The sequence below is a fragment of the Lacerta agilis genome, chromosome 5 (assembly GCF_009819535.1).
Source record: "Lacerta agilis isolate rLacAgi1 chromosome 5, rLacAgi1.pri, whole genome shotgun sequence".
Taxonomy (NCBI): domain Eukaryota; kingdom Metazoa; phylum Chordata; class Lepidosauria; order Squamata; family Lacertidae; genus Lacerta; species Lacerta agilis.
Window position 1 is genome coordinate 19,919,013 of NC_046316.1, and position 24,534 is coordinate 19,943,546.

The window sequence follows — 24,534 nt, forward strand, 5'->3', positions numbered from 1 at the left end:
TTAGTGAGACTTGCAGCAGTGGGGACCAACTTGCAAGGGGCCGTGGCCTTTTGAGCAGCCTTTGTCTTTGTGAGCAGCTCAGATATGTAACTGGGTTTGCTCATCTGTAAAGTTATCAGCAGCCCATTACAAAACAGGACCAGAAAGGAGGAAAACAGTTTCACAAAAAAATGCTGGCCATTGGATTTCTTTCATAAGAACAACGAAATATGTGCTCCAGAAATTCCCTTTGTCCCCTTTCCCCTAATTAGACATTGAATAACATTTGTTGCTTTTATTCAGGTCACTCCCCAATTACATCTCACTCCCCCACTGGCCATTCCAGCATCCTTTAATTCTTTCCCAGTGTTGCAGAATTAACCGGAGGGCGTTCGTAAATTTCATCCCTACAAAGAGCCTGTTGTGATTTCAGTGAATGCTTCTCCTTTAGCCACAATACACAAATGCGATTTGCAGCAGTTGTAGGGGGTGTGGGGAGATGGGGGTTCTGCCGGGCTCATTAAGGGCATTTTTGTAAGGATTGCCATGCTGGCTGGCATTAAAGCCCCAAAGCTTTTCTATAAGAACTTTCATGTGTCAGCACGCGGATTGGCCCTTTAAGAAGGAAGGATGTCTTAGACTACCGGGAAATTCAGTGAAAAGAAGTGATCGGGTCACTTCTGTGGCTGGGGTGAAGAGCCCAAAATAGGGTGCATTTTTCTTGCAGACATGGTTACTTCGGCATATCCTGTTCCTGAAGGCTTCACTGAATTAGAGGTGTTTAGTATTGGCACTGCCCTGCTGGTAGAAGGTAAGCTGGGGTAGATCCAAATAAAAATGGAGTCGGAAATAGAAGTCAATACATATACTTTAACCACACCTATTTATCATGGACGGGCCTTTATTTTTCTTTATGCTTTGCATTTGATCTTGATAAATCAGCTTTGTGGAACATGCTACGAATGGCTTTTTAAAATTGTTAACACGTTGCACAACAGTATCCTTCAAGTTACAGGCCCCTCCTCTAGGTCTCTAGATGATAGATAGTGCAATGGGAGTTGGGCTGCAACTTACTCTGGGACATGCACGCACAAGGGCACAATCTTTCAGTGCATTTTCTTCCCTTCCTCCCATCACTGATTGTAAGCATTGCCGAATTTATTTGAGTTGAAGCTGTTCCATAGCAATACCAGTGGCGAAAGTCAATAATTCCTGCTATACACTGGAGGAGAGGGAAAAGGTTGCGTGTTCTCATCATGCCCTTGCAAATGCTGGCTCTAGACTTCTTAACTGTCTTGTTAAAGGGGCGGTGGCATCTGTAAATAGTAACATGTATTATTTCATCTCCTTCCAAATATGATAAACCAGGTTTGTTGCATTTTGCCCCACATACCCCTTGTTCTGCTGAGTGGGGTCCTGGGCATCTATCCGCAACACCTGTCCCTGATAACGAAACCCAGATTCATTGTTAAACACTTTTAAGGGAAAGGTTATGGCCAGTTTACAGATACCCTTGCAAGATAGACCATTGCAAAGTAACTTGATACATTATATTTATCTTGGTACAGTGTATGAGGAATGTAATGGGCACTGATGCTCGGGTGGTGATTCTTAGTGAGAATACGAATGTCTCAATTTTTCAACTGGGAAAAATGTTGGAGGGTTTGAAGCAATGAAAAATGCATGTGATGGTATGCTGTTGTGTCATTGTTGTTGCTATGGCTACATCTTCTGCAATTCAGATGAACTGGAGGTGGGATGGAGACTGGATGAAATGCAGACATGACCTAGAAAGAAAGAAAGAAAGAAAGAAAGCCTGGGTTAAATAAACTAATAATAATAATCACATTCATAATAGATAATAGATCAGGTCATAGGATTACAATAGTAAGTACTATATCAGACTGGTATAGGTGAACATCAATTCTGTTTGTACCACCATATTTCATGGCTTCTTCCATACTTTCCTTGGAAATAAGACCCATTGATTTCATCGAAATATATGAGTCACGTCAAATATGAGGTCCAAATCCTAATGTGGATGCCATCAAAAAAGAATCCCACAATACAGAAGGCCAGACACCTGACATCTGCTCACCACTTGGTTCACCCAATGACTGCGGAATCTCCAGGCCAGGAATGTGCATCACCCATGGAAATTCTGCATAAGACAGAGATGAACCATATAGTGGGAACCAGTGTTAGAAACTGAGATATGAAAGCTAGCTAAATTTAGCATTTATTTTTCACTTTAGAAGCTCAAGGCACTTTATATTATATCATCATCCTTAAAATATTACATTATACTTAATAATATACCCTGTAGTGCTATTCTTTCCATTGTAGTTGAGAGGCTGAAGCTGCTTAAGACCTCAGAGCTCAAATTAAAAGGTCTTGCCATTTCTCAGATGCTTTGCATAGTTCGTGAAGACCAGCTATCAATGCAAGAAGCAATCCTGAAACAAAAGAAACCCAGGAACTAAAATGATTTTCCAGAATAGCCTTTGGAACTACTGCTCAATCCATTGTTCGCAGGCATTCAGGTGTCAACCTAGAATCATTATGGGCATGGAGAAATGAGCAATTGTAGTCAGGCAGATTAATTTATAGAGTTGTGTGAGGCTTTATCAAAGTTTTCATAACTGGGATAAGGCTGTGCATCCATGTGGGTTTTGCATGTTACACTGTGTTTTTCTGTGAAACTATGGTATCCGCTCATCAGAGGTAACAGCTCTGCTGTTTATTTGATCATATATTTCATTGTGAAGAAGGTAATTTCACACTGAGGTAATATCACGGGGAAAGGCCATAGTTCAGCAATAGCGTGTCTGCTTTGCATGCAGAAGGTTACAGTTTCAGTCCCTAGCATCTCTGTGTAGGGCTGGGAGTGTCAGCCTCTAAAACCTTGAAGAGCAGCTGTCAGTCAGTGTAGGCAGTCCTGAGATGGATGGACTCAGCATAAGACAGCCTCCCATGTTCCTAGTTTTGGAAAGGGTTTGGTTCGCTCTCTTAAAGTCTCATTTCATTTTCTGAGTCGCTCATTTGACATGTAAGTGAATTAAATGATAAAGGCAGCTTAACATTATGTACTTTTTTGTAATTAGTGGTTATTTACCCACGATAAATGTTTTTGTACGGAGGCCCATGAAAGGCCATTTATTAAGAGAAAGAGATAGCAAGCTATGGTTACATATCAAATTATCGAAGACAATTGCCTTACTTCAAGTAGCTGTTCACCACAGTACTTTATTTGGTTTTCAGTCTAAAGCTGCCATGCCAACCCCGCTTACCTGGAAGTAACCCCCACTGAATTCAGTAGGACATTCTTCTGTGTAGACCAGGGGTCCCCAAACTAAGGCCCGGGGGCAGGACGCAGCCCAATCGCCTTCTAAATGCGGCCCGCGGATAGTCCGGGAATCAGCATGTTTTTACATGAGTGGAATGTGTCCTTTTATTTAAAATGCATCTCTGGGTTATTTGTGGGGCCTGGCTGGTATTTTTACATGAGTAGAATGTGTGCTTTTATTTAAAATGCATCTCTGGGTTGTTTGTGGGGCATAGGAATTCGTTCATATTTTTTCCCAAAATATAGTCCGGCCCCCCACAAGGTCTGAGGGACAGTGGACCGGCCCCCTGCTGAAAAAGTTTGCTGACCCCTGGTGTAGACAAAGCTAGGGCTCTTCTGTGAGGCAGATACTGCTGGGAGTTGAGCTAGACTCCATTGTTACTTGAGATTTATGTTGGAGCTAAATGCTTGCATGCATGGTCATATGAAGCCTGAGCTGTACACAAAATGAGAGGAATACTCTGATGAAATAACGGTCACTCTGAATCTACATAAGCATAACACCAGGAATGGATTAATTTCTTATCCATATCGCAACTGTTGTAAAGACCAACGGCACATTCCTGTTTCGTTTCCCCCCCTCTGTGAACTATAATTTTCAGAACTTAATGGCAGGTGACTGCTGTCACTTGCTTGTATTATGGGAATTTTGGAAAAGGTTGCACAGAGAGCTCATTTCTCATAATGCTGTACTCGGTCCATGTCCATGCACCAACTGGCCCTTTAAGAAGGAAGCTGCTTTAGGCTTTCGGAAGAGTCAGAACATCTAGCCAAAAAGAGAGAGAGAGAGAGAGAGATTGTCACTTGGAGTTTGCTAGTAGGGGAGGCAGAGCCTAGGCTATCCTGGCCTTGCTGCTTTAAAGATGGCAACACCACACACTCTCCCTGAAGGTTTCACTGAAGTTGAAGTGTTTGGTTTGGGCACCCTGATGATGGCAGAAGGTAAGCTAGGGTGAAGGGTGGTGTGGTCAGAGAATTCTTAGATCAGATCAGACCTTCTCGCTGTTTCGTTGCTCAAGCAAGACTGTGGTTTGAAGAAGAAGGGGGAAAGATTATCTATAACCACACAACACTTTCAATAGAGCAGTATAGGCTTCAGGGTAAATCTTGTTTCTATGGCTACGCCATTGTTCATTATCCCTTTATGAAATAGGGCAGAGGTTGCTTGCAAAGGCATGTTATGCAACAAGACTATTGAGGAGCGAAAGTTAAGTTTGTTGTTTTGAAGGATTCCGGGAATAATATATTTATTGTTTCTGTTCCTTATGGACTTAAAAGGTGGTTTTGTATTTAGGACCGAGGATTCATACAGATGGTTCATATCTTACTGTTTATTCTGAAACTCATCGCTTTCCATTTGTGCCCATCTTCCCTCCCCCCCCCAACAAGGTTATGTAACAGAATCTTGTATACTTGAATGAAGATGCCCAAAATAGGCTGAGGGACGCATCATTCAACAGCACTGGATTTTAAGCATGTCTTACTCACAAAAGAAACACCTGTCTCAAAAGTCCGGCTAAATGGACTTTGCCTCTATTTCTTCTTCTTCACATAACTTGTTGTAAGAATTTCAACAGACTGTGCAAATGCATTTTCATTAGTAATAAATTAGCTGGGTGTCTCAGCTTCGCAGACAGTTGTGCTAGTGATAAATTAGCAAACAGCCCAGGTGAGAATTCTGATCCATTTTGTTATTTATAGTTTCGTTTTTATACCTCGACTGAAACCTGTTAAGTTTTGTACCATTCTTTTTCTTCTGCTGTGTTTTTTAATGTTACTAAAAACACAGGTAATTGCCTGCTGACTTTTTAAAATGATATAAAAGAGCGCAGTCTGGTAAAAAAATTAAACACGCTTTTAGTTCCCAAGGAATGAAAAATTAAAAGAATTTTTAAAAATGCATCTGTCTTACTGAAATCAGTCACTTTGTAGCTGATGTATACTCCGTGTGTGATGATTCTATGCATATGAAATTTGATGGTGGCGTATATCACTGTCAAGCGAAAAGAATGCTTTTATTCCTGCTGATGTATTTTGGTCCTATTTCTAATGGTCAGTTAAAACTGTTCAATTCTTTGACTGGGGAAAATATTTGACCTCCAATCCAGGAGTGAGTTGTGTGGATGACTGATACATTTACAATACAAATCTGTAAATTTGCAGCCAGAAGTAAGCCCCGTTGAGTTTAAAGGGACTTACTGACAGGTAGGTGTATTTAAGGTTGCCGCCACAGTCTTAGTAAAAATATGTTGGTGGTGGGTTTTCAAGGGATTACCCCCCATAGGAAAAACAATGTCGGTTGGGTGTCCACCACTGTAATAAGTGTAGGGCATGATCCAGACAGTTTCATTGATTTCCACAGCATAAAACTAAGAACATGCATTTAACTCTCCTGTTTAAATCAATGGGAATTAAAATTACTTAACTCTGGCTACATCATGCCTTAAGGTGGAATTCAGTGTTGCTCGAAATGCAATCATTTCTTCTGGCCAGATCATTCCATCTGGCCAGAATAAATGATTGCATTTCGAGCAACACTGAATTTCCCCTCTCCTCCCCCCCCCCATGCTGTTCTGGGTGTTCTCCGGACTCCTTTGAGCTGATTGGGGGGGCAGATTTGGGGAAGCATGGGGAGTGAGGGGGGAGCCCTGCTGTGCTAACAGGACCCATGGCACTGTCTCCCGCTAGCTCTATTTAGTTGAATCTGGCCCCTCGATTACAACCATCCAGCAGTATAATGGATGTCACATAAAGTAGCAGGAATGATTCAAATTTTGATACTATGCACACTTTTTAAAATTATTATTGATTAAACTTTGTATATTACAATAATAAACTACATTATATTATAATACTTTCGTGTCTCTTATTATACAACACATTTGTTCATTGGTACAAAATACATTACACCTCAAGTATGAAAGAAAAGAAAAGGAAAAACCCATAACCTAAAATACAAAAAAAAACAACATTAGCCTAAACAAATATAAAGGAAAAAAGGGGGGATTATCAAAAAACCCCAAAATTTCCCAAAGCGCCAAATATCAATCATTAAACCGAATAATTAGACTTCCAGTCAAACCCAAAAGCATAATCCACTAGTACAAATGAATGTGTTCCTTATTGTTATACATTTCTTTTTAAATTTTCTAATACATTCTTACATCAACATATACCCTTATTACTCTTACCAAGCTCGTATTGCTTCTACGGTCACTCAAATGCTGGCATAGTTAACATGCCCTTGCTATAGTTCACACTTAATTGGACACCGTGGGCCTCAGTTCTGAGCAAACATATATGGCAGGGGGTTGGACTAAATGACCCTCATGGTCCCTGCCATATCTACAATTCTATGATCCTGAACTAGCTCGGTATTATCTGCAATGAATGATTGACAGTGGCTCTTCAGGATTTCAGGCAGGGGTCTCTCCTAGGCTTTCCTGGAGATGCTGAGGCTTGAAGATTTATTCTTCTGCATGCAAAGCAGAGCTGTGGCTTTCTCCCAATAATATAAACAACCAAGGTCATTTTAGGTCACAGGCAGAGCAGTCCTAACTGGGGCCATGGGAGATCAGAACGGCGTGAAGAGTTACGATTGCAGCCCCAGTAAACCATGATAAGTGCCTCTAATAATCCTGCACACTTGTGCTTTTGAAATTTGAGGATACTGAGAATTATTGCAGGTCAACGCAGGAAGACTTCCAATTGATTTTAACAATCTGCAGATAGCTTTCATGGGGGATTTGATTTTTCTGAAGCTTCAGTTATACCATCTTGCTCAAAGGCACACTTAGGATTGCTCCTGAGGCTGAGGGAGCTCTTAGTGATGCCAAACTCAAGATGGCATGCTTACAATCACCTGACTGGCAGAATTAGGGGTATTAACATCTCACCATCTTACAGACAAGAGCACGTCTGATCCATTTACCCACACATACTCTCCTGTTGAGGGCCATCCATCAATACGTTGAGAATAAACCAATTTTGTTTCAGCTATTCCATTGAATAATTTGTAATCCTTTCTCTCTTCCACCTCCTTTTAACCAACTTCCCCCTATTCAAGTCTTTCGTTATACCAGATTTAGCTTTCCATAAACCTGAGTTGTTTATAATCTATATCAGGCACACTGGTGGAGGAGGAGGAGTGCGCGGGGAACGCACCGCCCCTGACAGCGTGATCCTGGTGGGGTGCCATCGCAGCTGCCCCCCACCTGCGCTGGGCGCCACGCCCCCAGGACATGCACCATGCCCCTGGGATGTGCACCAGCCCTGCCCCTCCTGCTCTCCACCCACCCCCCCCACCCCCGTTCCAGAGCATGAAGCTCAGGCATGTCCAACAGGTAGATCACTGGACATCTGTGGTAGATCACTGGACATCTGTGATAGATCACAGTAGCTCCCCTCCCCCAAAAAAGCTTTGGCTCCCCCCAGAAAAGCTCAGCAACTTTAACCCGAGCCCCCCAAAAACAGGGCTTTCCTTCTCCCTAAAAAAAGCTCATCAACAACGTTGACCTGAAGACCCAAAAGGGGGGTAGATCACTGGCAGTTTTTAATTCTATGAGTAGATCGCAGTCTGTTGGGAGTTGGCCACCCCTGATCTATATAATCTATTCTATATAATCTATATATCTTTATAATCTGCATAATATAATGCCTTATTTATTTGCCATGATTGTTTGCTGAACATGTTTGGATTTTTTTAAAAAAATGCAAAGTATTAAAATAATAGACTGGGATCTATTGTAACCCACATTGGTCTCTTGGAAAATGAATTTAATTTGCTCCCCTTTTTAACAAATCGAGAAAAACAGAGGTGTGCTAGAGATACACAGACAGATGCTGTCTGGGGCTAGCGTGAATTTTAGTCTAAAACGTCTGGACGGCACCAGGTTGGGAAAGGCTGCATCTCATAACTGGGTTACTAACAGTTGGCTGTTGTTTGGCAAGGAACAGAGGCAAATAAGGAAAACACTATGCTATTTTATAATTAAAAAATGCAAGTAAAAGCAAAGAACCGAATGACTCATGATGCAGGAAAACAGCCCTGGGTGGTCAAGCTCAGTTTGCACTGGAGCCATGATGAGGGAGTGAGGTTAACCCTTTCCCCCTTCTGATATTTGTCCCATTATTATTTTTTTGTTCTTTCTTTTGAGCATTTATCTTAGTTGGGTGTGTGCATGCAAAACTCTCTTGCACTAGCTAGAAGAATAGCATTGGACACAACCCCTTATTTTTATGCAAATCAAATTGCACCATGTTTCAATTTGATTCCTTATTCTTCTCTCTGGCTGTAATTAATTGTCATAACTAGCGCGAGCCAACTCTGATTGTATAGATAGATACAGAGATACAAAAGTAACTATGTGAGTAAGAAAAGTTGGGGCATTTTTGAATGCTTGGTGGTATGGTTGGTGTAGTTTGTTCTGGTCCAAGCGTGAGAGAAAGTTACAAAACAAAACCTTTTAAACCTGTGCTTGTTTTCAGCACTGCTTGGATTCTCTCTGAATTTACTGACCATCATCTCTTTCTGGAAAATCAAAGCACTTCGAACACCTGGCAACTTTCTGGTTTTCAACCTTGCACTGTCCGACTGTGGAATCTGCGCCAATGCATTCATTGCAGCTTTCTCTAGTTTCTTAAGGTAGATTTTATTTATTCATTTATTCAAGAATATAATGTGCCTTTCCACTTTTTCATTTTAAAAAAGTGCTAATGACAATGGATGTGTTTTATCTGTCCTTTTAAACTACTGATAAACTAATGTATTTCAGAGGTGTGATACTCACACAAGCTGCTTTGAAAATAAATTAGAGTGCTACAATGTCTGGACATACAAAATTCAAAATTCTATATAGTAGAGGCTCTCAGTCTTCTTAAACTGACTGTTCCTATGCTTGGGGTTAGCTCCTGGTAAGAAGTGTCAATGTGCAGTGAGTCAGGAGAGAATGGAGCAATGCATCCAGATTCCATACCGTTTGCACAGCAGGTAGTAGTAGTAGTAGTAGTAGTAGTAGTAATAATAATAATAATAATAATAATAATAATAATAATAATACTCTGGGCAGCTTCCAACAAAGATTAAAAATACATTAAAATGTCACACATTAAAAACTTCCCTAAACAGGGCTGCCTTCAGGTATTTTCTGAATGTCAGGTAGTTGTTTATTCCCTTGACCTCTGATGGGAGGGCATTCCTCAGGGCGGGCGCCACTACCGAGAAGGCCCTCTGCCTGGTTCCCTGTAACTTGGCTTCTCGCAGTGAGGGAACCGCCAGAAGGCCCTCGGCGCTGGACCTCAGTGTCCGGGCAGAACGATGGGGGTGGAGATACTCCTTCAGGTATACTGGTCCAAGGCCTTATTGATTAAATCTGCAAGCTCACACAGCTGTATCATCTTTGCTGATGTGAATAAGCTGGTCGTCTTCCACAAGCAGGCAGATCACTGCCTTTGCTTGCCTCTCCTCTATGGCCCAGTTTTTCAGGGTTGTCAGCACTTTCCACAGGTGGGTTTGCAGTAGGATTTCTAGTTTGGATTTCCATAGCGGGTTGTTCCCGTTGCTCAGCTTTTCAGTACCCAATTTCAAACTTGAACTGCTTCCCGTTTTCCCCTCAGATGCTTTGTTCTGCTTCAGGTTAACTTTCCTTTTCTCTCAGAACCAGGCTCGCTTGGGAATTATAGGGACAGAACTACCTAAATCGTATAGAAATTTATTTATTTATGCTACTACAGCAGCAAGAATGCTACTTGCCCAAAAGTGGAAAGAAGCAGAAGTCCCAGTAAAGAAAGAATGGCTACAGAAACTCATCGAATATGCAGAAATGGCAAAACTTACTGGAAGAAGAAGAAGAAGAAATCAAGATAGCAAACTTTTTAATAAAAGAGTGGAAATGGTTTATTGATTTTTTTCAGATAAATTGTAAACAGATAAAAACATTAGCAGAATTACTGTAATAACCCGCAGTTTCACAAGAGTATATACTTACAGTAGATAATTAAACGAGCAAGTGAAATGAATTTGGATATGCAAAAGATATTAAAAATAAATAAATTTAAGGAACTGCAGAAAGAGGGGGAAGGAAGTCCAATTTTGAAATGTTTTATTTTATTTTGTTTTGCTTTTTAAATGCTTTATTGAGTTTTTTGAAAAAAGTAACAAACCAAAAGTTTAATCAACATAATGAAAAGAAAGTAATGATATTTGTTACATCACATCACAGTATGATGTTCTTACATTTCTAACGACTTCCCGTCACCCCATCATGTAATTTCCACTTAAGCTATCTAGCGTATTATATATTTTCATTTATTAATTTTCATCGATGTTATATTCTCTTATAATTTTCATACCACAGGAATCATTTAAAACCTGCCACTGGTGTCATATTATAACTGTAATCCTTAATATGTATTTTATATATGTCCCATTTCCTAATAAATGTTCGATCACAATTTTGAAATGTTAAATTGATTGTAAAACTACTGAAATGTATAAACTTGAAAGGTATAAATATAAACTTTTTTTTTTTAAGAGCCACACTTGCTTGTGATACCAATAGTATTTCTGGGCCCATAACCAGTGAGCAGAGTGATTGGAATAAAGAGAATAAGAAGTGGATAATACTTTATTGAGGGTAAAGTGAACAAGAGCAGGGTATAACCTGAGGAGAAATATACAGAGATTTGTCTTTTCTTCAGCCAGAGAAGAAGTTCCTTCAGAGCTGTTTCCCCCTGCAAACGCCACTAACTGTCAAAACTCAAGTGTCTTCCTCGCTTGCGATTCTTTCCCAACCGACTGGAACCTCCAGCCACTCAGAGTCTGCTGTGAGCCAGAACAGAAACAGAATTAACCCCTTAATCCACACACTGAATGTTCCCTGCCGTTGTACTTCCAACAACACAAACACAAAAGATACAGCGTTAGTGGATCCATATAACTCTGGTGATGCCCATTTTGCCTTCCTATCAGGGCTGGCAAGATGAGGAAAATGCCTCAGGTGACAAAATCCACAAGGGCAGCAGATTCAGCCTCCAAGGAATGCATTGCCCTCTATTAACTAAATGTCCTGTGGAAGTTGGAGAGAATGGATTGGGGGTTAATTGGTGACCTATCTCTAGTGAAGATAGGTCACTAATTAACCCCCAATCCATTCTCCCCAACTTCCACAGGACATTTAGTCAATGCCAGCTCAGACCTGTTGAAATTAGACCATGAAGAGAAGCCACAGCTATCAGAGCCATACCTTTCCAAACAGAAGAAGCTCATGGTGAGATGCTCATAGGAGCACACATACAACATTTAATCTGTTTCAAACTGTTTTTAGTTTATCACTGCTTTTAATTCTTTTTGGGGTGTTTTAAATAACTGTTTTTAATGATACTTTTATTGTTTTCATAAACTCTGTTGCTGCCGCTGCACTCCCCCTTGTTCCCAAAGTAAATCTTTATTTCCCCCTTGTTCCTGATATAGGTCTTCCCTCAGCCCTTCTTCCCTGGTGGGTGGGTGGAGCCATTTTGTGGTTCACCTCAGGTGGCAAAATGTCTTGGTTCAGGCCCTGCTTCCTATCCAGGTAGGGCATGAGATCAGTGTCCTGATCGCTCCACCTATGGCAGGTTCCAACATTTTCATTTATCTCTTTTCAGATACTGGCCCTATGGCTCTGATGGTTGCCAGATTCATGGATTTCAAGGATTTTTGACAGCACTGACTAGCATTAGCTCTGCAGCTTCCATTGCCTGGGACCGATATCATCAATACTGCACTAGTAAGTACTAGCCTGGTATTTGTATAGATCTAGATCAGACATCCACCAAACTCAGCCCTCCAGATATTTTGGGACTACAACTCCCACCATCCCTGATCACTGGTCCTGTTAGCTAGGGATGATGGGAGTTGTAGTCCCAAAACATCTGGAGGGTTGAGTTTGGTTAGTTCATTGTAAATTAGACCCACCCTGGTTTACAAGAAGGAGAGCTGTTATAAAAGTATTACAAATGGGTATAGAAACATGACAAATAAAATATTTTAAGAATTTTAAAAGGGGTTTGCTGGTCCGTGGTAGAAAGCGGAATGAAGTTTTGCCACTTTAGCACAAAGACCTTCCCCCTGTGCAACAGGACTTTCTCCCCATCTTCTGTCCTTGCGTGCCCCCCTCGTGCCCTTCCTGAAATCTCCTCCAGAGAATGGGGGAGAACAGTTTGGGGACATGCAGGGCCGAGGGCACATTGGGAGAGGAGAGAGGGGGGGGGAAGTCCTGTTGCACAGGCAGAAGTCCTTGCATTAACCAGATGACTTTATTTGATACAAATCTCCATCTCTACCTATCAGTTTAAATCATATGTGCTTTTAAAAGTTTGCAGTAGCTCTGAAACGGATGTTAACATTCTGAGAGCATAATCTTCCATGAAATATTTTGGAAAATAACAAGAACTATGGATGTGACGGTGCAGCCTTGGGGTGGTGGGGGAGGGGGGGGAATGTCTGCATGCCTGGATTCTGGTAGATGCACCAGATATATTGCAATTTTCCAAGGTAGAGAAGATGCTTTTCTGGCATGGAGAACAGGAAACATGAGGAACATCTGCTTCTTCTTCTTCATTCTGCCACATTACAAGTCCGAAGCATGACAGTAGGACAGTAAATTCTTGGGCATGACAGTAAATTGCCTGTGGAACACGGCTTATGATGCAATACTATTGTTATGAGGCATTGTAATTGTCCCGTGCAACAGTAGGGAAGACAGTGTTATCTCTACCTTAAATTGGATTCAATTGTCCATGAACAATTTAAAGTCAGAATTTTAAAAATTATCTTGTCCTAAGTATCCATCTTGAGTCAATCTAAAGCAGCCTTCATTGGAGTGTAGAAAAATAGGTATTAAATTTTTTAGATATATCCAAAATAAGATGCACTTCATGAAGGTTGTTTTTTTCTTACACCACCCATTATCTTAAAGAAGAAACTCCCTATTTCAACATAAGCTGGTCACTTCTTTCTCTAACCATGGCCTGCTCTCTCAATAGAAATCCCTGGTCAATTGACTCAGAGTTGCTGTTTTTATTTCCATTCCAAGTTTATGAATCTGATTTCTTCTCATTTACAGGAAGTAAGCTGCAGTGGGGTTCAGTGATTTCCATGGTGATATTTATATGGCTTTTTGCTGCCTTTTGGGCTGTGATGCCTCTTCTAGGATGGGGTGAATATGACTATGAGCCTCTAAGAACATGTTGCACATTGGACTATAGCAAAGGAGACAGGTGCGTTCGGTCTAGGCATTTCTGACACATGAGCATATATGTGTGGCTTTAAAATAAAAAATAAAAAGAGGTGCAACTAGTAAAAATGAATTTTAAAAAGGTAAAGGGACCCCTGACCATTAGGTCCAGTCACGGATGACTCTGGGGTTGCGGCGCTCATCTTGCTCTATAGCCTGAGGGAGCCGGCGTACAGCTTCTGGGTCATGTGGTCAACATAACTAAGCCTCTTCTGGTGAACCAGAGTAGCACACGGAAATGCTGTTTACCTTCCCACCAGTTGTTGTTCAGTCGTTCAGTCGTGTCCAACTCTTCGTGACCCCATGGACGCCAGGCACGCCTATCCTTCACTGCCTCTCGCAGTTTGCCAAACTCATGTTAGTAGCTTCAAGAACACTGTCCAACCATCTCATCCTCTGCCGTCCCCTTCTCCTTGTGCCCTCCATCTTTCCCAACATCAGGGTCTTTTCTAGGGAGCAGGGACCGAACAACGGGAGCTCACCTCATCACGGGGATTCGAACCACCGACCTTCTGATCGGCAAGCCCTAGGCTCTGTGGTTTAACCCACAGCGCCACCCGCGTCCTGAATTTTACAGACAAACATATACATGGCAGTGGCAAAAAGTCGCCTGGCAGAATATTGCTCTTGTGCTGCTAAAACGCAGCCATCCTTTGACATTCGCACTTCTCTGAATGGTGCAGTGCAGTTCTCCAGCCATCATGTAACATGTACAAAAATGCACATACTACAGTAAAATATGCATAAAACACACACGTTGGTGACAATCACAAGGCAAAAATGCATTAGGGGAAATTACTTTGCTATATATATATATATATATATATATATATATATATATATATATATATATGTATATATGAGGCAAAACTGTGTTAAACATCATGCATATTCAAAGGATTTTGCACTGAAATTCTGGTGGATTTTCATGAGGTTGGTGGATTTTCATGAGGTTGGTAGCTAATGTGGAGAACTGAACTTAAGACTAGAAAAATGAGAAACTGAGAGAAACTGAAATTGATGATTTTTTCCATCGCTGTGCCTCACCTGCCCCACCTCCACCAATCTTATTCCGCCTTATCAGGCAGCCCACCAGAGAGAGTCGTCCTACAGAACTGTTATTATATTTAACACAGAGAGGTGCCCCTTTAGACGTTTTGCTAAACCTAATTGAATATATGATTTCTCTCCTAAGTGGTTTTTAATATCAAGTATATAACATTGCAAACAGAATGACAGATCTCTGTCCTTTCCTCTCCCCCCCTCCCCCCTCCAGGAATTATATTTCCTATCTTATTCCTCTGGCCCTTTTCAATTTCTTGATTCCGGTGTTCATCATGCTAACAGCCTATCAATCAATAGATCACAAATTCAAGAAAACAGGGCAGCTCAAGGTAAGAAAATACCCCGGCACATAAAGGGTTGTACACAGCTTCCTTTTCCACTCAAGGAACCATCTCCTATAGCTTGGGTTATGTTGTCTGATAAGCGAAAGAAGCAGTCTTTCAACTTCCTCATGGTTGCCATTTAAGGGGGGGGGGTCTGTTTGTGGCAAAGTGCTGGAAACATTTATTTTGTCTCAAAATCATGTGCTCCTGTTGTAACCAAAGGGTTTTTGTGGGTTGTATCAATCTCAACTTTTCATATGGGTTTTATTTACGCAATACCACGTTCTCTGTTCTTGTTTTTCCCAGTTTAATACTGGTTTACCAGTGAAATCTCTGGTCATCTGCTGGGGTCCCTACTCGCTTTTATGTTTCTATGCCGCAGTTGAAAATGTGACCTTCATCTCCCCCAAAATTCGAATGGTATGTAAAAATAGCCCGAGAGCACAAAGATCTTTCGTGCAATCCAGACAATTCTGGATCAATGGGAGAGTACAATAAAGAACACCCAGATGCCCGAGGCAAGGAGATTGGAGCATGCATCTCAGTGTCAGAGCTTATTCCTTGCGTGCAGAATGCCCCGGGTTCAATCCCTCGTGTCCCCAGATATGGGTCCCCTGTCTGAAATCCTGTAGAACTGCTGGCAGCACTAAGCTAGATGGATCAATGGTGTGCCATGGTATAAGGCAGCTTCTTGGGTTCCCATCCATCCCTTCCTTCTCCATCCACCCCCTCTGCTGTCTTCTCCAAACACAATCCATTTTAGACTATAAAATCCTTAGGAACGGGCCACTAACCCTTTTGCCTAACTCTGCAAAGCAGAGGGGATGGCAGTGGGGAAATAAACGCCATTGTCCCCTGCCTGGCCGCTGAGTCCAGGCAAAGAGGAGCACACCTGAGATCCTGGCAAATACACCACAGCCCAGAGGAAATGTGCGGTCCCTTGCTCCAGTGGTAGAGCCAAGAATGGCCGTGTGGGCCCATGATTTAAGGAGCCCAAAGGGAAGTGTCAGAATCTAGGAATAGAGAGAGTGTAGAAGAATGGGGGAGGCTGTCCCATTAGCCCCAGCTCAGTGAAAAACATGGCAGCTGTTAAAAATTCATTGCTGGTCAGGGTACCACCCAGACCTCATACATTTCATTATGAAATTCTGTGTAAACACGAACCCATCCTTATCTAACCTCCTTAAATGCTCTGCTTCCTAACAGATCCCTGCTGTTATTGCCAAAACCTCGCCAGCCGTGAATGCTTTGGTCTATGCTCTGGGGAACGAGAACTACAGAGGGGGGATATGGCAGTTCCTCACAGGACAGAAGATTGAGAAAGCTGAAGTTGATAACAAAACTAAGTAACGCACTGTGGCATTAAGCAAGGGCCTCTTCACACACACACTACATCCCTTTAAATGTACACCCAGGTTGGGTTTTGAAGTGCGCACTCGAAAATATCGTGACAAATTGGTGTTTGAAACCTCGTACGTCATGCTCGCCAGGGAGCCAGGTTTAGCTGCGTACTCCCGTTGAGTATCCCACTCTGTGTCAGGCTTGTTGCTGTGTAATGTGTGAAACGGTCCCAAATTGAGGCAGGCACAACTGGAAGCATCCAGTAGCAGAAACCACTTACTATGACTCCAATCGACTGCGGTCCCACACTAGAAAGGCTTTGCATTGGCTACCAGCAATTATCGCATTACTGAAAAGATGCCAAGCAGATGTCGCTGCCGAACTTGCCTCTCCATCAGCCCCGTGCCATTTGCCAAGCAAGCTGCCTCTAACCTCTGCCGGTCACTCATTTTACATGTCACTCAAATGAACTGCAAGCTGTGAAGCAAATTGTTTTGTTGTTGTTGTTGTTGCAAGATGGAACTGCAGGAAACCAAGCTGGGGGGGGGGGAATAGTGGGGATCTGTTAAGGCTTTCTGCTTGTTTGTACATAGGGTATTTCTGGGTTGTTGAGAGATTAAGGCAGTATCCAGTATTTAGGCCGTACGTTTGTGCCTCTGTTTTCCTATTTGCATAAAATGGGTGTTTGCAAAAGGAGAAAATTGTTTCTAAAATTCTTACTGTTTCATGAATATCATTTATTTAAATCTGGCAACTGATGGAGGGATGTGTGACTGGATCTCTCATCAGTCATGCCTGCCAAATCAGTCTTCATTATGTAATGTGTTGTGCAGGTTTAATGCCTCTCATCCTAGCAATCTGCCTGGCGAGTTCTGTATTGCTGTATTAATGTTGTGAGATGTATGTGGTTTCAGTCAAAAGGCAGCCCCCCCCCCCCGAGATGCTGAGGCTGATGCTGTTCCCACCCACAACCCTGGAATGTTTAATAACACAAAACGGCTCTGTGCAGATGTTATGCCAAACTATGGTTTGGTGTTATGTCTGAAACTGCAACAGCTTACAAGCCATAGTTTGTGAGGTGCTGCCAAAGTAGATTCCAAACTATGGTTGGAAGCTGGTTTGCAGTACCGTAATTGTAGCTTTCTGCTATGTCTGAGGTCCTAGGCCACAGATTCCAGCATTGCTGGAGCTGAGCATTCTTTAACCCCAGTTAGTGGAAATATAATCATCTGATGATGATGATGATGATGATGATGATGATGATGATGAGGTAGAAGCAAGGAAAGGGTTCCCCCCCCCTTCTTGGGGCTAAAATATACAACAAAAAATTGTCTTTCCCATATACAGAATCTCCCATGCTAAGCAGAGTTCCTAAGCAACTTTGTTTTGGATGCCTTGCATGAGAGAGACATGCAAGCTAAAGTCCTTTCATTTTAGCCAAGGCAGAAAGGAATACACACCATCTTGTTTTTAAACTGCATTGTGTAAAACTAACTCATTATAGCCAATGAGGCTATAATTCTCCTTAATGAGGGTTTGTGGGTTTTTTTTTGTTGTTGTTGTTTTTTTTGAAAGGCCCAAACAGAATAAAAGATGGAGCGGCTAATCATAACTATTTAGGCAGGTTATTATGTTATAAAAGGCATTCCACCTCCTGGCACAAGCATATACATTGCCCCTTTCTCATATCAGCCTGCAGACTTCAGGTAGGGCCTATTGTGACTGAATTCTCTTCCATTCAAAAATTAATGGTCTCCAGATGAAAAGCTACAGATAGGTCTAACTAGGTCCAACTAGTGTTGGGATAGCTCAGTTGGTAGAGCTTGAGACTCTTAATCTCAGGGTCATGGGTTCAAGGCCCACATTGGGCACAAAGATTCCTGCATTACAATGGGTTGGACTGGCTCATCCTTGTTGTCCCTTCCAACTCTACAGTTCCATGATGCTATGATTCTATGATAGACGGCAAACCAGCTGCCTCCTCCCTGTGACCTGCACCCCACTCCTGGCACCACACCACCATCACCTCTCCCAATGATGCCTCCTCATCTACTGCTGCCACCAGCTACCGTGGGGCCACTTTGCTCTGCAGAGCATAGTATCCTTCCTCAGAGTAAGGCATTGTGGGTAAAGTGGCCTGCTCTGCCACCGCAAAGTATCATTTAACGTGTTGCGGTAATAAACAGCATCTCTTGAAACAGGCCTCTGCAGGCTCACCTTGCCTTTGATGCCTTGTTCTGAGGAAGGGGCATCAAAGGCACAGGCAATAGCCAAGGGCAGCACTTTGGGACCCCTGCTACCACTTTCCTGTGGCAGTAAAGTGGTGGCAGAACTCCTGGCTAGCTGTCACTGGGCTGGAGGTGGTGGCCGGCTGGCCATAGCACCAGCCGCAATCTGCTAGCCAGTCAACAAAACAGGAACAGGCAGTGCAGGGGCTCTGCAAATGGTAGGAACTGGCTGTGGCGATCACACACAGGGTCCCCGGACGTTTCACGGTCGATTGATCCCTGTGCCACCACGCTCTCCTCTCTCGCTGCCACCAACCAGGCCCTACCTGGTAAATCTATTGAGTCCAGTCAGGGTTAAATTGTAAAATCAAACCTATGTTTATTTATTACAGAATAACAAGCATGTCCTCTCTATCTCCACTGCCCACTAACTGTCACTCTGACTCCACCCCCTCTGGGTTCTGGCTGGTAACCTGGTTTAACTATTTCACCTCCAGCACCTTCATGTTACCGCCACACTGGCAAACAGGCCAAGAGGACACCAGTTTGCTGCACCTTTCCATCTGAGACAAGCGGTTGCCTAGCCTTATGGTGTGGCACCATCCCTGGTTATAGACTAGCCTCCATGACATGCTAGTTATCTACGTGACGCAATGTTTTCCATATGATACACACAGAGACTTACTACCTCACTAAGAAGTAAGGTGAAGGAAACATGGGTCGAGGTTGTGGGAAGCCTGATATATGTGGGTTTGGCTTTGGGTTGAACAGTAGAAAATGGAGGGGGAATAATCTGTTATTTCCTTGCAGTATTGGAAGGAGGAGTGGGGGATAACAGCCCTGATTGCTATATCCCAATGTGTGAACAATTTCCATGGCAAATGAGGAATTTGTGTAAGTGCAAATACGATTAAAGCAGCATAGCTAGAGCTTAGTATAAAACAAGTGCTTGCTTTATATTTCTCCATACTTTAAGCCTCTTATATATTCAGAAAAGGATTAAGAGGACTGTACTCTTGTGAGGACAATGCACAGTGTCAACGTGCTGCAGCCAATTCAACGACAGAATAAAACATGAGATTATAAACTGGGACTGGCCAGATGTCTATCCTGGATCTGGATTTGTCATTGTATCCAGAAAACCAATAGCAAGGAAGGGAGTACATTATAAGGACCAGAAAACCACAAAAACGGTTATTCCATTCTAAGACCTTTGCTGTTGACTGATGCTTCAGAAAGTCCATCGGTAAGCAGTTGCAAATAACTTTTGTCCACAGAGAACTTTCAACAGATCTTCTCCAAAATTATTATCAATCGGATTTGCTAGTTGCTTGTTACACAAAAAAGGTTTCCCAGCATCTTAAGAGCATAAGCATTATACATATCCATACATGTATGCACACACTATAACAGAAGTGTGCAATTCTTTCTTTAAAAAAAAAACCCCACAAACAACCCTCAATTACAGCAGCAGAAAAGCTTCAGCAGCACCATTTACAGCAAATAATGTTTTCATAGCCCATTGGAAACCCAGGTAAACAGGTACATTTTTATCTCATGCTGAGAATATGTCAGCCAAGGCACAAGGTAGACCTCACTTGGGGAACATTCCACAAATCGGGAGCCACCGTTGTAAAGGTTCTTTTCCCCATCAACATCTTCCAAGACTTCTTCAGAAGAGGGCCTCATGTGAACCTCCAAGAGTCCAAGTAAGTTCATATTAGGAAAGGCATTACATAAGACATTGGGGTCCTGAACCATAAAAGGTAAAAGGTAGAAGACCCCTGGATTGGTTAAGTCCAGCCAAAGGCAACTATGGGGTTGCGGCACTCATCTCACTTTGAGGCCAAGGGAGCCGGTGTTTGTCCACAGACAGCTTTCCGGGTCATGTGGCCAGCATGATTAAACTGCTTCTGGAGCATCGGAACACCATGATGGAAACCAGAGCACACGGAAAAGCCGTTTACCTTCCCGCCGCAGCTGTACCTATTTATCTACTTGCACTGGTGTGCTTTCGAACTGCTGGATTGTCAGGAGCTGGGACAGAGCAACGGGAGCTCACCCTGTTGCGGGGATTCAAACTGCCAATCTTCTGATCAGCAAGCCGAAGGGGCTCAGTGGTTTAGACCACAGCACCACCCGCGTCCCCTGCTGAACCATAAGGAGGTTTATAGAGCAACTTATGTTGGGGGAAGCAATTGCTTTGGTGGGTTGCTCTTCTGCAATACTTTCATCCTCCCTTGCTCACACCTTTCTGCAGGATACCATTTATGTGGTAGAACTCCCCAGACCAATAAGTAGACACAAAGTGCCATCAACGTCAATTCCTGCATGTGTTACAAATCCCAAGTCCTCTTCAATAACAGTGACCTGTTTACTTGAGGTGACTGGTAACTTGTAACGTGCCAAGAGGATTTGACTGATTTAGAAACTGAGCGCACCTTATTATAGACGTCACACTACCTCCAGCCAGACTGTGGAGGCCGCAAGGGAGCCTTGCCAGCTGATATGCTTAAGGAAAGGCACTATGGCAAAACAGGATTAAGCTAGAACTATTTGTCTGAAAGCAGGAATGGGAAATTCCGAACAAGGTTTCTCAGATGGTTCATTGCCAGTTAGTTGAGCAGAATGTGAGGGAGGGGGGGGGGAGAGAGAGAAGAAATTAACCAAGCTGGGGAAAGTGAGAACGATCAGGAGCAAGTACTGAGGCCCCTTTTTAGGTTTCAGCATGAAGCGAAAGGAATGGACAAGAATCAATGCATTATTGCATTGACAGAACCCATGAGTCAGAATGTCTGGGAGCGAGAGCCTCCCCAAAGGCCACATTCTCACCATGCATTTAAAGGGGTACCACTTAAAACAGTGACGGCTTCCCCCAAAGAATTATGGGAGCTGTAGTTTGTTTAAGGGTGCTCAGAGTTGTCAGGAGACCTTGATTCCCACCCCACTGCCACAATTCCTGGTGTGGTTTAACAACCAATGATTCCTTGCAGGGAACTCTGGCCATTTGTACAGTCAAATGTTGATTCAGGCGTTTTTATGACATTTGTATGTCATTCGGTGCTTTGCTGTTGCTTATTTCTTTCCTTCATTCAATGTGGTTGCCGTATCTAACGAATTGTTTTTTTGTGGCACACATTGCACCTCAATCACCTCCACACCTTTGCCACGGCCCCAAAAGATTTATTTTATCTAAAGCTTTTTTTAAAAAAAAAATACCTTGGGGAGCAAAATTAATACTACAAGCTGGATGATGGGAGAAACAGGCTGGGGGGGGGGCCTCAGGGAAGAAATTCCTCTGAGGAATAATCACATGTACTGGGAATACACTTGTGCTTGGGGCAAGGAGGAGAGACTTTATTTTCTAAATGACAACCTTGAAAGCCAAATGGATTTTATATATAACTTGTGTCTGAACCATTTGTTGCAACTTTTAAATTGATGTTTTTACGAGATTAGCTCATTAAGTGGTTAACTGTGCTTTGATTTCCACAGGAAACTCAAACCAGTATAATCTTCTTACGCTCTTATATCGAACAACCAGCAACTATGGCTGATGTTAAAAAAAAAACCAACTGGTTCTGTCCCCCCTAAAATGAAATAAAAAGCTTAAAAGAGAATAAGAAGGCTGGTTATGGTTCCTTTTGTCCTGCGTATTCATCGAGGGGGGGAAGTGGCATTTTAGTTCACACACACACACTGGGAGAAGGGGACAAGTGACTAATTTAAGGAGACAGGTTAATTTTATTAAATACTTAGGGGCACTCCCAATAAGGCTTATGGAGTTACTCACCTGTGGACATGACCTTTGGGACCTGGCAAATCTCACCAACCGTGAACACGACTCACTTGCAGGCTGGGCTTCCCACTTCCTGTTCTCTTTCCAGAAATAAAGCAAATCTTTGTTGTATCCACTGCCACAAAAAAAGGATCTCACATGCCTCTGGTTCTTCTTTCCTTGGGTGAATACAGGCAAGTGACCAAGTGGAAATTTACTATGGTCTTCATGTAATGTCAGGGTAAACCGGTTCCCTGAGCCTGTATGATAAAACAACCCTGCAGTGACTGGGTCCTCTCATTCTAGATAGATTTATCATCCACAGACAGAGTTTGCACACACTATTTTTATGCCACAAAATTGTACACACATAAACCATGACATGACTGACAAAAATTGGTTCACTAGGGGTGCAAAATGAAAAATGAGGTGTGCTTTGGACTACATGCTATTTCAGAATATGAGTGTAGGACCATCAACTCACCATCACTGTCGCACATATACTAATAACAAATTTATTCTCCAGGTATAGATCATATGTTCCTATTGGTGCAAGAGGTAGGCATCAATTCCCAGTAACGGCAGCTAAACTTGTGACTGGGAGTGGCCACTGAGACCATATAACACCGGTCCTGAAAGACCTACATTGGCTCCCCAGTACGTTTCCGAGCACAATTCAAAGTGTTGGTGCTGACATTTAAAGCCCTAAATGGCGTCGGCCCAGTATACCTGAAGGAGCGTGTCCACCCCCATTGTTCAGCCCGGACACTGAGGTCCAGCGCCGAGGGCCTTCTGGTAGTTCCCTCCCTGTGAGAAGTGAGGTTACAGGGAACCAGGAAGAGGGCCTTCTCGATAGTGGCACCCACCCTGTGGAACACCCTCCCATCAGATGTCAAGGAAATAAACAATTATCTGACTTTTAGAAGTCATCTGAAGACAGCCCTGTTTAGGGAAGTTTTTAATGTTTGATGTTTTATCGTCTTTTCCATGTTCTGTTGGGAGCTGCCTGGAGTGGCTGGGGTCATCAATAGGTTTAGAAGTACAAAAACATATCTGTGTGCACTGAGCATGCTCATCAGGTACTGCATTCTGATTGACAGTTCGGAGTGGGAAATATGGGAAACTTGAGGGAAAGTGGAATGGAGTATCTTGAAAGAAGGCAGGCAGGCATGGCTGGCTGACTGGCAGGCAGCAAGAACAGGAGCACTCAACACTGCAACGTTTTGTTGTGGGTCCCATTTGTCAAGCACCTGTAGCAACTGAGCTTTGTAGTCAAGCTTATGGTTACAGGGTTGGGGGAGTGGATAATGCTGCGGGTCACCTCCAAGTCTTTCATTTTGTATCTGTAGGGTGGGAGTGCATAGCAGAGGGAAATACTGAAGTGGTCAAACCAGTCCTTTGTTGGGTTAATGAGTCTGACCAGCCTGTTACACACCTTATTTACATATCTAAAGAGTTGGTCAAGCACAGAGGTGTTGCCAGCCATGTCTCTAGAAGGAGGGGTAGGCTTCCCCTCCTCACCTGGCTGAATACTACCAGATCCTAGGGATAGGAGAACAATAAACTGGGAGTTTATGAGACTGCATGGAGTTGGCAGAGTCTCGTTTGAATTAGGAAATATCTGAGTCAACTTGGGCATGGTTTTATCTAATCTGCATTCCGCAGAGATACTTTTCAAACCCCTTTTTATTCAGAAACGATCTTTCACTAGGAACAGAAACAAGTATATTGGTGAAATGTTCCCCACCGCCAGAACAAAATAAAACATAAAAATACATGTGCACCCCCTACTGGGGAAAACAATATTGACTAGAATGGCATCAATCTCATCTACTACACAAACATTCTCTGTTCTCCAGGAGCTGCAATTCAGCTGGAATGTCATGCTTTGTCTCCACGGGGTTCTTGTGTATACAGATACAGGAAATTTTTTTTAAAAATGTCGGAAATGACTACCCTCCAGATCTAGCCAGGTATCTATCCTAATGTCAAAGGGTCATCGATCAAGACGTCTTGTAAACTAAGTCAACATTTTTATGTCTGGTAAACATCTCCATGCATGGTAAAAATACTCCAGGGAGACAGAATGTTACAGCAAAAAAATAGTGCAATGCATCAACAATGTCTGGAAAATAATCAAAGGGCTACATGACTGAAGGTTTCTTCCCTGACAGGAATTGCATTTTACATTCCTTAGCCT

The 24,534-nt window shown here is 42.7% G+C and overlaps 1 protein-coding gene across 1 annotated transcript; it reads left to right on the plus strand.

Annotated features, from left to right (window-relative positions):
• Positions 1 to 597: 597 nt before the first annotated feature.
• Positions 598 to 17,021, plus strand: RGR (retinal G protein coupled receptor). The gene is made up of 7 exons (XM_033148781.1): positions 598 to 790; positions 8,813 to 8,969; positions 11,969 to 12,090; positions 13,429 to 13,582; positions 14,876 to 14,993; positions 15,294 to 15,407; positions 16,194 to 17,021. The coding sequence occupies exons 1-7, from the start codon at positions 709 to 711 to the stop codon at positions 16,335 to 16,337; spliced, it is 891 nt and encodes a 296-aa protein (XP_033004672.1). The 5' UTR covers positions 598 to 708; the 3' UTR covers positions 16,338 to 17,021.
• Positions 17,022 to 24,534: the final 7,513 nt, after the last annotated feature.

Coding starts and splice junctions, on each gene's coding strand:
- RGR (XM_033148781.1), top strand. CDS start 709: ATGGTTACTTCGGCATATCCTGTTCCTGAAGGCTTCACTGAATTAGAG. Junction 791..8,812: donor CACTGCCCTGCTGGTAGAAG/GTAAGCTGGGGT, acceptor GCTTGTTTTCAG/CACTGCTTGGATTCTCTCTG. Junction 12,091..13,428: donor ATATCATCAATACTGCACTA/GTAAGTACTAGC, acceptor TCTCATTTACAG/GAAGTAAGCTGCAGTGGGGT.